A 20,471-nucleotide genomic window follows, 5' to 3' on the forward strand; every position below is an offset into this window, starting at 1 on the left:
CTCCCTCCCCTCCTCCCTGTGGTTCTTCGTCTCCATTCTTAATGCATCAGCACACTTCTTGCCCTTCTGTCAAACTTTTATGGTCGAGGAACCACCCATTTGGTTGAATTTAGTAGGGATGTACAACAGTATATACCAAATATTTCTTCAAGGACTGAAGCATAATGCATGAATAAGCCACTGACTAGCAAAATTCAAGTGACCAAGCTGAGGTGGTATGAGAACAGAATGCTGAACTTAGATGGGCCCCGATCCAGCAGCCTCCTCTTGTGCTTAGCTTATCCTAAACATGATCCTAAAGATCATTCATGGTTAGGGATGCTCTTTAATGCCAAAAAAAAAAAGGAAAAAATGAAGTTTTTTAAAGCTGGCCCTTTTCACTCTAATGAAATTCCTTATCCTCACAATGGACTCCTGCTTGCCCCTCTTGAGGCATTCATTCTTTTTGTGTGTTACAATCATGAACGATACATGCAAGCCCCACTCCCTGCCAGAAGTCACAGTCATCTTATTAATAGCCCTCCGTGAGTTAAAGGACACTTTTTCAGAAGCAGGCAGTTCGCCATATAAATACTGGGGGTTGTATTAAACTTTTACTTATAAGTTGGGCTGGATCCAACTACGGTAAGTAGCTCTGCTATTGATAGCCAGTGCAAGGACTCCTGCTGGCACATTGGGACTCCTTCCCCCCACAACCCCCCCAAAAAAAATCAGCTTGGGGTGTATGTGGTTGGGACCACCCCAGAACAGAACATGGGGGGGGGTCATTCTGTCAAGCAAACAGAAATGTTTGCACTGCCAAAAGGTTTGTTTTAGCGTGATGTTGAATTCCTCCATTGAAATTAGTGGCCATCATTAATGTAGGTCCATTAATTTCAATGGATCCACTCTGAGTATAATTGAGTATAACTCACAGAACTGGAATGTACTGGAAAGGGTAGAGCTTGCCATTGGGCCCTCGTAGCCACTTAAAATAATCGGCCAAATAGGGTTTGTGCCTCCGAGGCCATTGTAGGCTTGCCAGTCTTCTTTAAAAATACCCTTTGCCTTTAACGCTTGTGTGATGGACTGAATCCAACAGGTGAAACTTGCCTTGTCACTGAATTTCCATTCCTAGGGGCCTGCCTGTGTCTTTAACAGTTGCATGACAGGCCTGAACTGATAACGATATACAGCACTGGAGTGTTCAAAGTACACACCCACTATTCTTTATGTGCACAACAGAGAGGTGTGAGCAGACCTGGAACACAGGGGAATGTTAAGGTTTGCAAACATGCAAAAAATATATATATGTAGCTTTGCTCAGCCCATAAAACACCATGGAGACAGTTGGACTGTCTCGTTTTTATCAGACACCAGTTTCCTCCAAAGCTCTTGCCAAAAGTACTGCTTCCTTTCACTGTGTGTTGTGCATTTAAGCTCATAGTGGCCTACAGTCGAGGCATTTCATCCCTGAGGAGGGCTCAGGTTGAGACAAGTGTGTCTTTCAGCCCACAGGTTCTCAGTCAGGTGCCTGTCCACTGTGGTGGGCCTCTTCAGTGGTATATATGGTATGTTGTGGCATGTCCATGCCTCCCTGCATTGACCGCTGCTTCTTAAGCCTTGGTTTTGGGGCCTGCGAGTGGCTGTTGGGGTTAAATTGCCGTGAGTTTTGCATGGGCTCGTTTCTTCCCTTCCTTTCCCCTGCTGTTGCAAAAGGAGCTTTCCTCTCATTTTGGAGGCCGTTGCACAATTCTGTTTTGGGTTGTTGTTGTTTTTGCTTTCTGCCAATGGCTAAAAAGCGGCCGTCCGTCTGCGCGGAAGGGGCGCTCTTTTTAGAAGGTTTTAGAGCTTTCCGGGGTCTCTCAGCATCAAGGCAACGTGCTCTATTATTGGTTCCTCCCCAGGCCTGGCTGCAATTCACAAGCTCCCCCGCCTCTTCTGCAACGGGAAAGCCATGGCAAGTTGGCAAGTGCTGTGCGGCTCCAGAGCTGGGCCTCGGCGGCGGCTTCCTAGAACTCCCAAATTCTTCTACCGCAAGGTGGTCATCTCATGCCAGGCTCAGGTATACACCGAGTCCCTGAGCGCTCACGGGACCACACTCCTGCCCCGAGAAGCCCCACTGACTGGCATTGCCCCTCTCTGCCCGCCTCCTTCCGCATCTCCATCCTCGGAGGCTGTCGAAAGCTGCTTCCCTCTGTAGAACACATCTTGCAGCTTTGAGCAGGAGCCGAGAGGTCACCACAAACACCCCACACCCCCTCTTTGGACATGCCTCCCCCCTCCCAGACCAGTAACCACTGATCCTTCCCTCACCCATATGTCTAGGATGTGCAACACCTGCCACCCCTGGTACCAGCTTTTGAAAATCAGATGTCTGTCTTGCCTCCAGTGGGGGAAAAAGGAGACTATGAAACCACATACAATAACTCCGCCGCGGCAGCCGACTCGATGCCGTCGGGCTTGGTAAAAATTTGAGGAGGAACTCCGGGAGAGTTGCACGTAGAAATCCACTCTGGCTTGGAACTTTGAGAAGACCTCTAGTGGGTCGTGCGGTGCCTGAATCAATTGTTTGTAGATTCTAAAGACGACCGGGTCTCTCTTCTGCTTCCCCGAAACAACCGCCAGGCTGCAGAATTAGGTTGCTCCTAGGCTCTTCCCCATCACACGATTGATAACTTTTGGAAGTCCTCCAACCATCAATGTGAAAAATGGGACACCCTGGGAGACCCAGCAGAAGGCAAGAGTTGCAAAGCCATGGAGAAAGAAGATCAAAACTGCTGAGAGCGAAAGAGACCCGTTAGGTCATAAGAGGGTTCTATCTCACATGCTAAAACAAAGAACCATGCTTGCTGCCCTCTGCCTTTGTCAGTCCTTAACACAGGGATCAGCATCTGGTGTGTCTGGAGGACAACTGGGCTCCCCGAATCTGACCACTAACCAGCGCCCACTGCTGCCAACTCGGAGGCAAGAGTATATGTGCAGAGGAATTGAAGGTTCACGAAGCTGGGGACAGCTTGATACCATCTATCATGTCCTCAAAATAGCTTCCCAGTAAATACTAATTGCTAACCAGGGCATTAAACATGGATGATAACCTGGCCAGCTTTTAAGTAACCAGCCTGTAAATGCACAATTGTCTCTGACAATGAGAGATTCAGTGTAAAAAATAGGTGGTGGACAAACAAGAGAAATCTTAGCTTTACTACCAGTACAGTCGTACCTTGGAAGTTGAAGGGAATCCGTTCCGGAAGTCGGTTCGACTTCCAAAGCACGGCTTCTGATTGGCTGCAGGAGCGTCCTGCAGACAATCGGAAGCCGCGCCAGATGTTCGGCTTCTGAAAATCGTTCGAAAACCGGAACAATCACTTCCAGGTTTTCGATTGTCCGGGAGCCGAAACGTTTGAGTTCAAAGGCGTTCAGCTTCCAAAGTTCCACTGTACAGGAATTTCCAGTGCTATTTTTCTAGAAAAAAGAGATGCCGGAACTTACCATGAATGCCTCCATTGTTCTCTTAGAAAGGCAATGGTGAGAGGTGCCGGAACCAGGTTCCAGCGAGTTCATGCTGAAAAAAAGCCCTGGAAATTTCTTTGAAAAAGGCTTCTAGGAATGGATGCTGGGTTATGTTTTTAGCATTTAAATGTGTACATTTTGTGTGAAATTACTGATCTAGGGCTCAGGTTCCCATTGGCCCCATTATAAAATAGTCTTGCAGTAGGTTTCAGGTAAGATTGTCACTCTTCCCACACCCCTCCCACCTCGGTGGTGCTCCTGTGATTTTTACAGCTGCCAGACCATCAAATTCAGCAGATGGTACTCCCATCCCCCCGTCAGTGAAATTTAAAAAAACAAAAAAAGAGCTCTGCTGGATCATACCAAAGGCCTGTCTAGTCCAGCATTCTGTTCTCACTGTGGCAAACCAGTTGCCACCAACCCAAACAAGACATGAGGGCAACAGCCCACCTCCAACTTGCAGTCAGTGGCAACTGGTACTCAGAGACACAGAGCTAGCGAAACCCTCCATCAATTTGTCTCATCACATTAATCCAGAGAAACTTTCTCCTCTTGAATTCTTGCTAGTCAGACAGGGTGGGGGGAGGCAAACCCAACCTTTGGCTAAAAGATGCTCTGTTTAACATACCAGGTTTTGGAAATTCTTCCCTGACAGAAGGCAGAAACAAGAGAGATAGTCATAATTTGTGTGTCGAGTCTACTGTGGAAGCAAACTCACCGCATTTCAGACAAATGTACAAGCCTCTTTTGTTCCTTACGTTTGCACTAGGCGTTGGATCGGTACAGCACCGCCTGGTTGGTTCTTGTGTAGATAAACAAAACCGCCACCCTACGGTTTTAGAGCAATCAAACTGCTGCATTAGCCACACCAAAGTGGTTTCCCTGGGGTACAAGCCTGGGCAGTGAATATGGAGGTTCTGGGCTGCCAGACGAACAGGACTCCACCCTCGGCCACGCTGATGCGTTCCCAAGGAAAGCAGATCCGTACATTGGCACCAGCTTGGCTGCAAGAGTTACCAGGAGGTGTTGTACAAGGCACCACCCAACCCACTTAGGGACTGCACTCTGGATTTGCGTTGGGATTACTCCTTAGCTTTTTCTTCTCCTAAAGATATCCCGCCAGGCAGAGGAGGTTTAGGATCGGTGTTTTCCTTCTCCTAGATGGGCTGCTTTCAGGGTTCAAGAATAACCCCACCCAAGAGAAGAGAGGCTCTTCTGGGCTGCCAGTACTAGCCTGAATCTTTTTTTTAAAAAAATCCTGGCTGTAGAAAAAGTAAATAGCTATTTTATTGGATTAGAAGGCATTTCATACTTGGCTTGGGGGTGCAGAGAGGGCAATATGCTTCTCTACCAATGCCCTGCCTTCTTTCCCCTCCACTCTCTGGCCAGTCTTTGCTTCACTTCCTGAAATTCAGTTCCCCGTGTGATATTTTTGAGTTGCACTGGAGCATTAACAAGGAGGCAAAATTCAGGACTGTTATCTTGATATATAAAAATCATGGCAAGCGTACTGCTAGCGGAATTTGAGGTGTGGATTTGGGACTGGGTCCAGCCTTTGTTCTTCCTGTGCACCCCACCTGAACTTACTGTAGCTCCTGCTTTTGTTCCCTCCTTCCTCCCCACATAACATTGCTGCCACTTCCACAATCTCCTTATCCTGCCACCAGGCTTAAGGAACAACAAAATGGTGCCTGGCAACTGGAGGATTCACATCAGAGGGGATAAAACTGTTGGTGCCACTGTGACTCTTCTGTTCCGGAAAACGGGGAGTTAAGCCCCCTTCTATTCCTGGAATTCCCAATGTCTGTTTTTACCCAATTAACTGTGTTCCAGATTCCAGCCCAATTACATTCGTCTTATAGAACTCCGTGGGAGAATTCAAAGCCGGCTCCCTTTCCACATAAGCCCATGCTGGGTTCTGTTAAATACAGTAGTGCCTTGCAAGACGAAAAGAATCCGTTCTGTGATTCTCTTCATCTAGCGGTTTTTCGTCTTGCGAAGCAAGCCCATTGACGGATTAGCGGATTAGCACTATTGGCGGCTTTTAGCGGCTTATCAGATCAGCTGATAAGCGGCTTAGTGGCTTAGAAAAAGGGGGGGGGAGGAAAAAAAACCCCGCAGGAACTCACAAGACATTTTCGTCTTGCGAAGCAAGCCCATAGGAGATTCGTTTTGCGAAGCACCTCCAAAACGGAAAACTCTTTCGTCTAGCGAGTTTTCCGTCTTGCGAGGCATTCGTCTTGCGGGGCACCACTGTAATGTGCAACACAATTCTGGGAACCGACATACAAAGGGGAGGAAAAGACAAGAGCAGCGCTTCAGCCTATCACTCCCATGGCCAATGCAAAGCACCTGAAAGCTCATTAATTTACCACGCAGTAGCAATGCAGGCTTTGTTAAATGCCTGCTTGGGGGGGGGGGATAGGTATGTTAGATGGCTCGTGGATTCTGGGTGTATGTGCAAAAGAAAATGTTTTAATAACCACACAGTATGGTTTTATAGATCCCATAGCAGGTCTCTCCCATTGTTTCAGCTTGAGGTGGCGCTAGAAATGAAGACGTTAGTTCCTTGTTCTAGGAAAGGGGTGACTGATTCCAGCGGCTGCAGTCCATCAGTTCACATCATGGTGGCCATGCCAGCTAGGCTTGATGGGAGCTGGACTCCAACATTGGGAGAGCCACAGATTCCCTGTTCTAGGACGTGGCTTGGCTCCTTATGGCCTCTCCTCCATGCTGAGGTTCCATCCTCCTGTATGAAGCTCTACACAACAGACCGCCTCTGCTCATGCCATGACGGTCTCCGTAAGCAGCTTTGGAGCAGCTGCTTGCTAGCATTGTTCTTGTATTAAAAGGAGATGGAAGAGAAAGGGAAGGAGACCACAGCTTAGGGGCAAAACATATGCTTGGCATGCAGAATGCCACATGTTCAATCCCTAGCATTGCTAGTTAAGGGATTTCAAGTAGAAAGGTTGGGGTCAGATTTTTCTTGAGACCTTGAAGAGTCATTGACAGTCACCATAGTCAGTATTGGGCTAGATGAACAGATTTAGTTTGACTTCGAAATAAAGGCATCTTTATTTCAGGATTCTGGGTGGTTCTCCTCTGGAAGTCCACCTGAATCTTACCACCTTCTGGAAGAATTTTTTAAAAAATTACTTTTATTATTCCAGATATTTATCTAGGCTGTGGTTATATAGTTGTGCCGTATCTTTTCGTTACAATACAGAAGCAAGCTATAATTTGTTTTTACCTTGTTCTTACTCAAGCTTAAGGTTTTTACTTACACAAACAACAGCACAGCCCTGTTCCCATACTTGCCAGCAGCCTGAGACAGAGCAGGCAAACCTTTTTCTCATATACAGAGGGACAGGAAAAGCTCCACCTGTTTTATTTCAATATGTCAGGCGGCCATTAAAGCAAGGATGGGGAAATCTGTGGTCCTCCAAATGTTGTTATGACTTCAGCTCCCATAAGCCCCTACCACTGTAGCCAGTGGTTGAGGGTGATGGGAGCTGGAGTCTACCAAATTCTGGGGGGCCACAGATTCCTTCTCTACCCCACCACTACTCCTGCCATTAAGGGGCAATGACAGTAAAAAAGCGAGTGGCAATTCCATCCACTCTCCAAATGCAATGATTAAAGGCAGGAAGTGGAAGCTTTGAAGCATCTCTTTTGTTGCTCATTGTTCCTAAACCACTGAAGAGAACCAAGAATACAAGTTTTGTGCGGTTGTGTTTGACATTTGTACAGCTTTCCTTGGCGAGTCTGTTTTTAAAAAAATATTCTTTACATCGTTGGGGGAGTGGTTTTGGGGATTGCAGTTTGTGAAAGAAAAATAAACTTCTACCTTTGCAGTCTGATCTTTGTAGAATTCAGTTTTTCACGTTCTGATCAAAGGGGTTGGGGATTGATTTGTTTTCTTTAAAATGGAGGGCGTTGAGAAATCTGTCATTTGTACGGAATGGTAACATCTGAAACTTGACCACGTTTCAAAGAAACAACCAAACAGTCTTGGCAGGCTTTGCTTGTGCTAGTATGAGATTTTAGTGGAATGGGAGTAAGGCTCATTTATGGCACCAGTGGCGCTCAGGGCCGTAGTGTAAGAGAAGAGAATGTGCTCTGCATGCAGTAGAGACCAGGTTCAGCCTCTGACAACTCTAGGCTGAGCCCAGGAACACTTCTATCTGAAACCCTGCAAAGGCTCTGCCAGCCTCTGGACACAATACTCAACTAGATGGACCAATGATCTTTCTGACTCTATATAAAGGAGCTTCCTAGACTCCAGTCTTTCCCTACTGCTGGCACTATTCCCTTCTTCAAAAAGAAACACTTTGCTAATTTGTATTATTATTATTAGGCTCTTCAAAGAGGATTTAAGGGTGATGTCATAACCCAAATGAGATAAAAAGGATGATCAAAGTCCAACCGGAGGCTTTTCGAGCCATAATTTTCTACCAAGGGCTGATAAACTCCTCGTTGGTTAAATGTACAAGTACAGTGGTACCCCGGGTTACATACGCTTCAGGTTACACACTCCACTAAGCCAGAAATAGTGCTTCAGGTTAAGGTGGAGTGCTTCAGGTTAAGAACTTTGCTTCAGGATAAGAACAGAAATCGTGCTCTGGCGGCACGGCAGTAGCAGGAGGCCCCATTAGCTAAAGTGGTGCTTCAGGTTAAGAACAGTTTCAGGTTAAGTACGGACCTCCGGAACGAATTAAGTACTTAACCTGAGGTACCATTGTAGTCCCTCACCCAGGCCAAATAGCAAAACCTTTAACATTACTTTGCAGTACCTGGAATTTCCTCTCCCGACCCTTTAATTTATTTATTTTTATTTTGCAGGAAAACCCTTGTGTCACATTTGAAAATGTTCTTTGATGCCTTAACGTATCTAAATGGCCCCTCCTGCTTTCCACTCCATGCATTAAAATTATTCCATTCTGGCCTCTCTAGCTGACCAATAGGCCTGTAAACTTATCCCAGCAGTAGCATTTGTTTTATAGCTACATAGTGGACAACAGGGGAGATCACAGCATGCTGCAGCCCTCCAGCACGAGACACAATAATGCACACAGCTAAGAAGTCTCTTTCTACTTCTTACACACGATGCAGCCTGGCTCCAGATGGCAGCAAGCGCCAAAATGCAAGCAAGGCTGTGCACACATTTTCCAGTCGCTCTTCTTTGTTCTTTCCAAAGCAGCCTAACTGCAGGTAGCACTCTGACACTTACATGCTGCACAACAAACCATAAGCTGCATTCTTTTAACACGATTGGTGGGGATGGGTGGAACGAGGGGAGAGAGAGAGAGGAGGAGGAAAGGGGGGAAATTATGTAGTTCTTGATTTTGTTTGGGACAAATGCTGGCCTTTCCATCCTTTAAAGAAGAATAAGCTGTAGGTTTTTAAACAGCAATCCTCATTCTGAAGGAAGTAAACAATGCTTGTTTCCTATTATGTGTGTGTGTGTGTTTGCCAACGGGACGCAGGTGGCGCTGTGGGTTAAACCACAGAGCCTAGGACTTGCCGATCAGAAGGTTGGCAGTTCGAATCCCTGCGACGGGGTGAGCTCCCGTTGCTTGGTCCCTGCTCCTGCCAACCTAGCAGTTCAAAAGCACAAAGTGCAAGTAGATAAATAGGTACTGCTCCAGCGGGAAGGTAAACGGCGTTTCCGTGTGCTGCTCTGGTTCGCCAAAAGCGGCTTAGTCATGCTGGCCACATGCTGACCCGGAAGCTGTACGCCGCAACCCCAGAGTCGGCCACAACTGGACCTAATGGTCAGGGGTCCCTTTACCTTTATGTCTGCCAACAAGACCCCTGATTCTGCCTCTCGTAAGTTTCACTTGCTGCTGCTGCTAGAAAGCAGGAATCTCTGGCCCACGGCCCTTGCAGGAGACTGCCCTAGACCCCTCTGCAGCCACCCTCTTTAGAAGAAAAGGAAAAAGTGGCCAATTAATATGGTAGTGCCCAGGTCTGCAAACTCTCTCAAGTGGCCTGGACCTATGTGTATAACACAAAACTAGATTCACCCCACCTCATAAACATTCCTCTAGTCTGAACTCAGCTTGCACCTCTGCACCATAATACAGCCTGAAAACAGGATGAACTTGATGCCTGCAATCTTATGCCAGTTATCTCACTGCAGTAACTCAACAAGGCTCTCCGGTTACCCTGTTGACAGAAAGCCATTGTAAAGATAACCATCTGCCACTACTAAGAGCACTTGTTCCAACTCTGTGCCTCTTGCCGTAAGTTAAACGGCACCAGTCCAGCAGTTATCAAATCAATCTTACTACTAAATTACTAGGCCTGAAAACAAGGAAGGTACACCTTTATCGGATCAATTCGTATCAGCAGAGAAGAGGACAAGCTTTCAGATCACACAAAGCCACTTCAGATAAGACGGGAGGAGGAGCCGGCTGCCAGCAGTAGACAACATTTTAAACCAGCATTCCAACTATTTCCCACTTAAGAGTCCTACAAAACCTTGCACACTCATGCCCCCACATCCTGGCATCATGGATGGTGCCAGCTGGTGACTGGGGGTGGGTGGGGCTTCTTCAGCAGTGGCTTATGGGACCCTCTGTCCAGGGAGGCTCCCATGACACCTGCCCTTCAGTCTGCTCATCACTTGGGGAAGGCCTTTGTCTTTCCCCCAGGCTTTCGTTAAAACAGAATTTTATAAATTGCTGCCACTTCTGAAGCTGCGTTTTCATCTTATTGCCATTTAGTTATTTATTTTATCACGTAAAAGTTACCCTGAGAATATTCATATGGAAGGGTGGCCTGGACAGTTTTAAAAATTACTCTCAGTTCAATAGAAGACACAGAAGAAACCACGGGATCCTTATCTGAAACCCATTCAGCAACAGCTCTTTATGCTTAAAGGTTCTGATTTTATATATATACAGTGGTACCTCGGTTTACGAACTTAATCCGTTCCGGAAGTCCGTTCTTAAACCAAATTGGTTCTTAAACCGAGGCACGCTTTCCCTAATGAGGCCTCCCACTGCCGGTGCCCTTCCACTGTTCGGCTTCCGTTGTTAGACCGAGGTAAAGTTCGCAAACCAGGACACTACTTCCAGTTTTGTGGCGTACGTAAACCAAATAGTTCGTAAACAGGGCTGTTCTTAAACCGAAGTACCACTATATATATATATGTGTGTGTGTGTGTGTGTGTGTGTGTGTGTGTGTGTGTGTGTGTGTAGAAAAGCAATAGTGAAAAGTCAAAGCACATTTTTTTCATTAGTCATTTGTGTTTCATAGATATACGGATTAAAGGAGAGAATCCTACGCTGCTTTACCCCCCAGAAGAGTGCCATTATCTTGAGTGCCAGAGGCAACCATTGGCAAGCAATTGCTTAGTGCTGCAAGGAGCATAAACCGCACAGCATGAGGAGCGCATGCATCCCATTGGAGTTAATGGGAGTGCAGCACTCCCGCCGATTTCAGTAGGAGTTGGGTGTGCCTAAGCTTTTTCCGGCCTGGACCTCAAGCCAGCCACTGACTCGCGTTGCCATGGCGCAACCATGTGTACGCAATTGGCCTGCTGGTTCACAGCCTGTGGAGGCTGCATTTATCAGGGCAAACATAAACTCTAGAACCCAGGTTTCCCTCGCTGCTACCTTCATTGCTGCACGGCACCAAAAGTTCCAAAAATTGCTTTTGCTGCCCTGTTAAGACCGCAGGAGGTATAAAGGAAGCCTCTCCCTTTCATGTCCTTCAGCAGCAGCTCTGGGAGCATCCGGCCAGTAGGAGACGAGACGCTTCTTCCCGCAGCAAGAATCTGGCAGAGACCTGCTTCTGGCTGTCAAAAGCCATCACTTCTACTTGACCGGGGCAGGCGGTACCTGCTGAGCTGAGGCAAACGCTTCGGATGCCTTGTCACTGCTTGTTTTTGTCCTGCGGCAAGGTGAGGCCCAGAAGGCGAAGGGTCTTCAGGAAAAAAGGTGGCGGAGGAGCCGTGAGCACAGTGCGGGAGGAAGGGGAGCCGGCGGCCGGGAGGAGGAGCTGGTGCAGGTGCAGGTGGAGAGGCAATCGGTGCGCCAGTTGCTGCTGCAGGCGCAGCTTCTTCAGCAGAGCATCTTCTAGGACCTGTCAAGAGGGTGGGAGGGGAAGGCGTCATCATTACAACTTTCTACAGCAGCGGTTCTCAACCTGTGGGTCCCCAGATGTTGTTGGACTACAACTCCCATCATCCCTGAGCTCTGGCCTTGCTAGCTAGGGGTGATGGGAGTTGTAGTTCAACAATATCTGGGGACCCACAGGTTAAGAAAGGCTGTTTTACAGGAAAGTGCATAACAGTCCTTATTTTACTCGGGGGGGGGGGGAGGTTTTGTCACTCTAGCCCAGGCTTCCTCAACCTCGGCCCTCCAGATGTTTTTTGGCCTACAACTCCCATCATCCCCTAGCTAGCAGGACCAGTGGTCAGGATGATGGGAATTGTAGTCTCAAAACATCTGGAGGGCCGAGGTTGAGGAAGCCTGCTCTAGCCCAAGAAAGGGTGTCAAGTCTCATTTTTATCCTTGCCAAGCTTGGACGGTTCATTACAGAACAGTGACTTGTCCCATGGCGAGAGGCAGCTTCTTCGCCAAGCAGGACCTGGAGCTTGGAAGGTTCTCGAGTCCAAGCACAGTAGGAAGATCAACTGAGCTCCAAATCAGATGTGGTGTAGAAGATCTGACAGTCTGGTTCTCCCTTTGATTTTGATTTTTTTTTTAAAAAAAATACCTTTACACCACCCCCATGCAGTTGCTTTGAAGATCATTTTATTCTGTGAACCGCCCTGAGATCTTATGAAGGGCAGTATATAAATCAAATAAATAAATAATTTATTTATTTGTCCTTTTGGGAACGCTCTGTCACAAGAGACTAGGGCCCTGCGGGACTTGACATCTTTCCGCAGGGTCTGCAAGACAGAGCTGTTCCACCAGGCCTTTGGCCAGGGCACAGCCTGACCCCCTCCTTTGGCAATCCTCACAGTACTTCTAGCCCAATGGTTGCCATTAATTTGATTGGTATTAATTTTATAATGAAATGATTTTAGAATGTTTTATCGTCTTACTGTTGTTAGCCGCTCTGAGCCCAGCTTCGGCTGGGGAGGGCAGGATATAAATAAAATTATTATTTATTATTATTATTATTATTATTATTATTATTATTATTATTATTAATAATTAATTAAATAAGGAATTAGACCTGTGTGGTACCCGTCTGTCCCTGTTAAGTTAGTAGCAGCTTGGGGAGTGGCAAGGTCTTGGGGGGAAACATGGAAGCAAAGAGTTTATTTTGTTTTATTTAACAGATTTTTATACCGCTCTTCAAGGATCACAGGGTGGTTAATAATAATAATAATAATAATAATAATAATAATAATAATAATAATATTGCATACCATTGTAATAAATGAAAAGGGGGCCCTACTCCAGGCATGTCCCTGCCATCAGAAGTTAGGAGGGAGCCGGAGCAATGGAGCAGTTAGAGTGTTTGACTAGGATTGGGGAGAAACAGATTCGTTTCCATTGGGCCCCATTTTGCAAGGAAAGGCTCCTGGAGCACAAAGAGACGTTGGAAGGCTGTAGCCAGGAATGTCAGCTACTTGTATGGCCATAAAGCAGAGATGAGGAGCCACATGTTGTTGGACTCCCATCAGCCCCAGTCAGCACAGTCAATGGTCAGGGATGTTGGGAGCTGTACATCTGCAGGGCAAAAGGTTCCCCAATGGATGTAAAACTTGATTGCTGCTGCTATCTCCCAAGTGGTATAGCCTTGGGTTGTGGAGACATAGATTTGACTGTGCCAAGGCACTGCTCAGTCAGGTTCCTTCCTTCTATCCTGCTACATCGCTCTGTAGATCCCCGGCAGCATCAGAGCAGTTTGGTACCTGTGTGCGAGGCAGGGTACTCTCAGCTGGCAAGAGGAAGGGCTCCCCCAGGACAGACCCCACACGGGAGGAATACACGTGGTCCCCTAGCGCAGGGCTCAGCAGCAGTATCAGGCTGACCGGGAGTTGGTTAGTGAAGGCTGCCAAAAGGACAAAGGAGAGATGAAGAGGGGGGCTCAGTGTAGACTTTCCCAACAATGCTTCACACTGCGATCCTCACAATCCAAGCTCTTTTTAAAACCCGAGTAAGACAAATGGAAAGCGTCCAAAAACAAGAACTATGATAGCCTGATCTTGTACCCAAGGAACCCAGACTTCTGCAGTCCAAAATAAGGAAAGGAGGCAAAAGGACAAAACCCTAGACTGCAGAGGTTTGCTCCGTATTACCGTAATTTGCAAAACGAAACACTTTAAATGTGCAAAAAGGGGGGGAAAGGGCAGGCAAGCATTTCTGGGGGGCAAGGCTAAGATGGTAAGAGGAAAGGAAGAGAAAGAGTCTTAAAATAAGAGAAGGAAAAGGGAAGGCAGAGAGGGACAGGGAAATCAACTGGTCATGAACACCCCATCGCCTAATTATAAAAAGACCTAACCCAGTTCCATTTGGCTTCCGGCCCGTCAAGCAAAGAACTATGCAGTAATGTACAGGAGAGGTTTCTCTACAGTCATGAGAGCTAGAAACCTGATCAACTGTAAAAACAAGAGGTGGCTAAGGGCTTGCTGTCTCAGGTTCCAAAGTGTATGCTGGGCAACCTGGAGAGCTTTTTGATCAAAAAGTTTATACATTTTATAAATGGAAAAAATCTTGGGGGAGTAGCTGTAACTGAGGGAACTTGTGTCAGGTTCTCAGCTTGCTTTCCATATCACAGCGTCCCTTTCCAGTTATTCCTGCGACTGTCTCTGTGCCACGGGGCCTCCGTCACGCACCTGTCAGTGGCTGTAGCTGCACCAAGGCGCAGCCTTCGCGGGAGTCCAGCACCTTATAGAGTGTCTGTGTTTTTCTAACCTCCTTCCTCAGGAGGCTGCCTCGAGAAGGGGAAGCCACTGGCACCACCTGCAACACACACAGAAGCCCGGAGTCAGTGTGTTTCCTGAGGGCCAATGGCAACTTCAACAGCTAAAGTAATCCCTGCAGTCCAGGCAACCGGATCCCAGAGGAAGCGAGACCAAACTTTTCAATCCCTGCAAGGACTCCACTGAATGAGCTGCCCGCAGCAGCAGGCAAATTCTCTAGAGTCAAATCCTCTCCTCCCTCCCTGTTAAAAACCTATCCTCACCAGCTTATGGCCTTCGACCTGTATCAGTTTGAGACATGTACGAATTTCCCCTTCCGAGGCTGCAGGGATCCTGGTAGTGACAGCACTGCAAAGAGAAGGTTTTCTGTCAGGCCACACACACACCAAACTGGGCCTACAACGCTTTGAAGGAAATGGGGAAGGCAGAATGGAAACCTAGTCTTTTTGCTGAGGGATCCCCACCCTACCATGGAAACGGGAAGCGATGAGGAAGTCTTCATCTCACCAGTAGGTAGCGGCTGGATCTCCTGCTCTCCTACATCGGGCATAGAAATCCTGGAGGCGCTGGGTGGTGCTTGGGCAACCTGAGAGCAGAACAAGTCCAGAACTCTCCCTAGGGAGAGGCAGAATCCTTTATTATCTTTGATTCTCTGACACAGGCCATGAGTAAGTAATCCCGTGGACAGAATAGTGCCTTGCTTAAAACCATGCAATGGTCAAAGGTCACAACAGCTACAAGTTCCCGCCAGTATCTGAGGCTATTTTATATACCTCTGTCATGTCTCCCCACCCTGTTGTCCCTTTTTCTTCCCCCCCCCCCGCAATAATTTTTATTAAGTTTTCTACAATTATAACAAATACTGCAACAAACGTTGCACAACCGTGAAACAAACCAAAGCAAAAACAAAAACAAAAAATACATCTATGAAAAACAACAAACAAATATACAACACAAACTTAATTATTTAAGAATCCAACCTTATATTACTTGCCTTCCTCTAGTCCCTCCCTTCTGAATTTCCTTGTGTCTGAATGTAACAGCTTTCCAATATCATTATTAAACAACAATATTCCAATTATAATCAAATTTATTCACTTATCTTAGTGTTCTAAATCCCATTTATTTAAATAAATCCTAATTTAATCCTAGGCCTCTTTGGTACTTTCAAGTAATTTCTAATTTTTAACATTACAATATTTATTCAAATAGTCCTTGACTGTTGTCCCTTTTTCTAAGCGAGTAATCTCCAAGCGTTATATAACCTCCCTTATAGGGAGTTGCTCCAGCCTCGCAATCTTTTGACTTCCAAGAGCCAATCACGAATCTTTCCACTAGCCCTTGGCAACCATTTTTATTTTATTTTTTGCAAACAGAAGTTCTGAAGTGAATTCAGAGCACACGATCATATCCGGAAAACTGGAGCTGTAGTACAGATCAGCTGTCTAACTTCTGTGCTATGGGTTCTCTTGCAATACAGCAGTTTAATCGGATTTTACTGAATGCCCTCTTGCTGATTATGTCAGGGCATGGTCTGAAGGTGCAGGATGGGAAGCTGAAGCAAAGCAGTATCTGGATGGGAGCACATGCATGCTGCCTTAAGTTCTGTGGTGGAAGAAAGGTGGGGTTAAAATCAATAACACCCATCCTGTACGCAGCCTGTTGTCATTCTCTCCAAAACCTTGTCTCCGTTGACTTACTTTACTGCAGCTTTTATCACATCGAGGTTCTGTGGGAAGCCAAGCTTCTGGCTTAGATCCGGTAAAAGAGACAGGAAAGTCAGCTCCCCCGGTTTGCCTGTTGTTGGCAGAGAAGGAGGGGGAAATTATTAATGCCACACAGAAGCTAGCCATTACTCACGGCTGCAAAGAAGAGGCTTGTTTTGGCAAAGGCTTGCCAGCCCTTCCCACCCTGGTCCAGCTTTACTTTGGGAGCTCAGTTATTTACTTATTATTTCACAAAATGTATATACCACTTGACTGTAGAAAAAAACCTCGAAGCAGTTTACAAAAAAAAGATTGTAAAAATTATCACTAAAAAAAATTACAACGGTAATTTAAAACATACAGAAAGTTAAAACCATAATAGGATAAACTAAAACAAATTAAAACTCATACAAACTTTCTGAACATCTGGATAAAGGTAAAGGTAAAGGGACCCCTGACCAGTGGCGTAGCGTGGGTTGTCAGCACCCGGGGCAAGGCAAGTAATTTGCGCCCCCTAACCCGTGGATTTGCGCCCCCTAACCCTAACCCCCAGATGTTGCGCCCGGTGCGGCCGGCCTCCCCTGAACCCCCCACGCTACGCCACTGCCCCTGACCATTAGGTCCAGTCATGTCTGACTCTGGGGTTGCGGCGCTCATCTCGCTTTATTGGCCGAGGGAGCCGGCCTACAGCTTCCGGGCCATGTGGCCAGCACGACTAAGCCGCTTCTGGCAAACCAGAGCAGCGCACGGAAACGCCGTTTACCTTCCCGCTGGAGTGGTACCTATTTATCTACTTGCACTTTGACATGCTTTCAAACTGCTAGGTTGGCAGGAGCAGGGACCGAGCAACGGGAGCTCACCCCGCCGCAGGGATTCAAACTGCCGACCTTCTGATTGGCAAGTACTATGCTCTGTAGTTTAACCCACAGCGCAACACCTGGATAGGCTTGTCTAAATAAGAATGCCTCCAGCAGAATAGAGTGAAGGTGTCTGACTGATATCAACAGGCAGGGAGTTCCCAAGTGTCGGTGCCGCCACACGAAATGATCAAGTTCTGACAGATGCAGTGTGAATATTATGTGGCATCTGTAAAAGTTCCAATTCTGCCAATCAAAGCAGTTCAGCAAGCACATGTGGGGTAAGGCAATCTCACAGGTAAACTAGTCATGCGTTGTTAAGGGCTTTATATACTAATAGTAACACCTTGAACTCAGCCTAGTAGTGGATCAGCAACCAGTGCAGACCTCTGAGTACAGGTGTTATATGCTGATAAGGCCTCCCTCCTGTCAGTAATTGTGCTGCAGCATTCTGCACTAACTGCCAAGCGCAAGGGGAGGCCACATACAACACATATTTAATCTGTACACTACAGGCATATCTGTATATATTTCTAAAGGCATTTCTATAATCCTGCATTTCCACTTTAAAAGGAAATGCCCAAGGGACGCAACCCCACAGGATCCAAACACATCAAAATGTAACGCCACATACCTGTCACAGGTAAGCCAGGGGGTTTGCTGATGGCCACCAGTGAACCTGAAATACAAAAGAACCAGGAGCCTCAGGGACAAATGGTGATTGCTGGAGTCTTCAAAACAACTCCAACACATGTCAACAACCTCTGCCACAATGCAGAATCGAAAGGAGGCTCTGGGTGGAATTTTCCATGCTTGGGGAAAGGGGCTTCTTATATAAGCAGAAATCCCTGTTCCTCTCCACCATCTCTATATTTCCTTTCCCTTTCAAATGTATGCCCCCTTCTCCCCAACAACTTTTTTTTGATAGCAGCATTCTAAACAAAAGACACCAAATTCAGAGGGATCGGGACAGGGCTGTGGAGAGAGAGAATACATAAACACACAAAGGTGTGCTATGCAATTATACTAGTTATGCAAACCACGCAAGCTACATTCTGCACACTATCAGCCTAAGCAGAATGGGGATCTACTGCAAGTTTCACAATCCTCCACTAGAGCAGCCAAGACTAATAGGCCAGTTTTTACTCTCAACGTTTTTTCCCATTCGCTTATACCAGCTATACAATTAGGAAGAATGCAGCTCACTAACCATGTATGGCAGACCAACAGAGGATCTATGCACCTATTTTTACTGCCTGTACCTTGCTTGGGCTGAAAACCCAGCATAAGCTGTCAAGTGCAGTATCTGGAAAGCCATCATACATGGCTTGAGAGCTGCATTCAGCTTGGTGAGCACAAGTTGTGCAGGCAGGTCTGAATTATAACACTCTAGGGCTAAGCTATGTGAAACTGCGTCTTCACCCACCCCACTAGAATACTAAATTTGTCCCAATTTGTCCACATCCTTCTTAAAATGCAGCACCCCAAACCAGACACAGTACAGTCGTCCCTTGGAAGTCAAACAGAATCCGTTCCGGAAGTCTGTTCAATTTCCAAAATGTTCGAAAACCAAACTGTGGCTTCTGATTGGCTGCAGGATATTCGGGTTCCAAAAGAACGTTCAGAAACCAGAACGATCACTTCTGGGTTTGCAGTGTTCGGGAGCCAAAACATCTGAGTTCCAGGCTGTTCAGGATCCAAGGTACGACTGTATTCCAGTTGAGGTCTGATTTGTGCAGAATGAACGGGAACAATTACTTCCAGCAGGTTAGAAATTATGGTTCTATGAATGCATCCTCAAATCTTATTAGCCTTCCTTGCAGCTGCATCACACTTACTGAATCATGTGCTGCTTGTGGTAAGGCTACAACCCCAAGATCCTTTTCACATGTCCATCTAGTGTTATGAGAAATGACAGACATACCATCTGCATGCACTACTGATGCTTCCAGCAGGTTCAACGTTTCCTCGGGGCTGAGTGATCTTGTGGGACTCAAGATGCTTACTTCACTGGAGTTGTCTGTGACTGGCTTCCGTGAGCCTCTTTGCTTCTGCAGCAACTGATACCTACAAAATAAGAAACCGTAAATAATCACCAATATATAGCCAGCTGGCCTTAAGCTCCATACTTTCCCATTCTGACACTGGCTCCTTCTACACACAGCTTGCCTGCCACTCTTAGCTTCCTCTAACAATACATAAATATTGATCTGGATTTATATCTTGCATCTATGAGAGAAGCTGCTAACAGCAGCTTTGGATTATGTAATGGGTCTGCCCATCAAGGGGCTCAGAATACAAAGTGATCAAGTAAATGAGTGTACGTGGAGGGAGAAAAACAAAATCGGAATATGTATGTAGAGAATTGGTTAGTCTGATTATGGGCAACAGCCAGCAGAAGGGATCTGTTTTAAAACAGATGTTAATGATGGTGTTCTTCTACGCCTCCATCTCCATCTCTCTCACAGGGTAGTTGTAACATCAGAAAGGAGACACACTAGCTCTCTAAATCTAACTGAAATCAGTAAGACATGCAAATGAGCACATTTAGGGCCAGTGGGGAGAGAGGGCTTATTATCTACCATGCAACACTTTTCACAAACTCGACCCCTATCCAACCAGATCTCAAACACCTTCTGATTCCCTCAAATATCTCCCTTCACTCGCACCCAGTGCCATCCAATATTCTCTCCACCACCTCAATCAACAGCCTCTCCCCACGTTCCCAACTCGTCAGTCAAACCACCCGCAGGGTTTTTGTGGGGCGAAAGTGGCTCAATGTTGCATTTTTTAAAAAATCAAAACCCCATTACCTACTTTAGATCTCCTGCCTCCTAATACCAGGTTGCACTTACTGATTAAAGCAAAAGGCACTCTGCACGTGCTTGGAGGCGTTTTTTTCTTTATCCATACTTTTCAGAATTAGACCTTAACACTAGAAATAGGTTATTGGGGCTAAGCCCCAAAGGAACCCTGGCTCAACCCTGTACACCTCTGTCCATTTCACAGGATGCTGGTGCGTCAAGGAAGAGTCGGGAGCTTCCTTCCAGTAACTTAAATCTGTATCCAGAAGAAACGTCTGGACCTCATTATCATTGCAGCCACCTTTTGTTTCTAGCTTTGGAAGCTCAACAGGTGATGCCTCCCTCCTATCACTTACATCCCCTGTGTTGGGGGACGACGACCAAACCACCCCTGTTGAATTTCTGCCTGGCACAGGCTGAGAGGTGGCTGGCCGAAGAGAGTGGGATACACAGTGGGGGGGGGGGGAGAGAGACAAACTGACTCCCTGCCCAGTTTCCTCACGAGCCTCTTACCAGGCGCGGGAGCTGAACGGCCTTCCGCACCCGCAGAGGAGGCACCAACGGCTCGAGCGCAACATCGCGACCCCGAGGAGAGCAGAAGGCTCCATTCAGACCCACGCGCGCGCAAATCGGCGGAGGAAGGATTAAACCCGAAATGGCTCGCTAGGTCCGCTGGGAAATGTAGTTTCGCATTGGCGCCGCTCCTCCCCCCCCCCGCCTT

The 20,471-nt window shown here is 46.8% G+C and overlaps 2 protein-coding genes and 1 long non-coding RNA gene across 6 annotated transcripts in view; 1 reads left to right on the plus strand and 2 right to left on the minus strand.

Moving 5' to 3' along the window:
* TTLL3 (tubulin tyrosine ligase like 3) overlaps positions 1 to 2,834 on the plus strand; it is a 27,900-nt gene extending 25,066 nt beyond the window's left edge. For both annotated transcript variants that reach the window (XM_081181921.1, XM_081181922.1), the window contains exons 16-17: positions 1,887 to 2,044; positions 2,308 to 2,834. In XM_081181921.1, the coding sequence (XP_081038047.1) occupies positions 1,887 to 2,044; positions 2,308 to 2,457 (308 nt within the window). In that variant the 3' untranslated portion in view covers positions 2,458 to 2,834. The remainder of the gene's footprint in view (positions 1 to 1,886; positions 2,045 to 2,307) is intronic.
* Positions 2,835 to 3,558: 724 nt separating this feature from the next.
* On the minus strand, positions 3,559 to 8,053 carry LOC308581356. The gene is made up of 2 exons (XR_014005004.1): positions 5,760 to 8,053; positions 3,559 to 5,429 (listed from the first exon to the last, which is right to left on the minus strand). It is a non-coding gene; the product is annotated as an uncharacterized lncRNA (long non-coding RNA).
* Positions 8,054 to 9,803: 1,750 nt separating this feature from the next.
* RPUSD3 (RNA pseudouridine synthase D3) lies at positions 9,804 to 20,445 on the minus strand. Of its 3 annotated transcripts, none has more exons than XM_081183370.1 (9): positions 20,264 to 20,437; positions 18,871 to 19,013; positions 17,581 to 17,625; positions 16,084 to 16,180; positions 14,891 to 14,998; positions 14,647 to 14,731; positions 14,297 to 14,423; positions 13,373 to 13,512; positions 9,804 to 11,583 (listed from the first exon to the last, which is right to left on the minus strand). In XM_081183370.1, exons 1-9 carry the CDS (start codon positions 20,356 to 20,358, stop codon positions 11,374 to 11,376), a joined length of 1,050 nt encoding a protein of 349 aa, XP_081039496.1. In that variant the 5' UTR covers positions 20,359 to 20,437; the 3' UTR covers positions 9,804 to 11,373. The 3 variants fall into 3 exon arrangements, with proteins under 3 accessions (XP_081039496.1, XP_081039498.1, XP_081039497.1); XM_081183372.1 differs by lacking the exon at positions 20,264 to 20,437 and adding an exon at positions 20,107 to 20,234; XM_081183371.1 differs by lacking the exon at positions 13,373 to 13,512 and having other exon boundaries at positions 20,264 to 20,445.
* Positions 20,446 to 20,471: the final 26 nt, after the last annotated feature.

The sequence above is a fragment of the Podarcis bocagei genome (assembly GCF_964188305.1).
Source record: "Podarcis bocagei genome assembly, chromosome: 2".
NCBI lineage: Eukaryota > Metazoa > Chordata > Lepidosauria > Squamata > Lacertidae > Podarcis > Podarcis bocagei.

Coding starts and splice junctions, on each gene's coding strand:
- RPUSD3 (XM_081183370.1), bottom strand. CDS start 20,358: ATGGAGCCTTCTGCTCTCCTCGGGGTCGCGATGTTGCGCTCGAGCCGT. Junction 17,626..18,870: donor ATCAGTAGTGCATGCAGATG/GTATGTCTGTCA, acceptor TTTGTATTTCAG/GTTCACTGGTGGCCATCAGC. Junction 16,181..17,580: donor CCCTGGCTTACCTGTGACAG/GTATGTGGCGTT, acceptor TGCCAACAACAG/GCAAACCGGGGGAGCTGACT.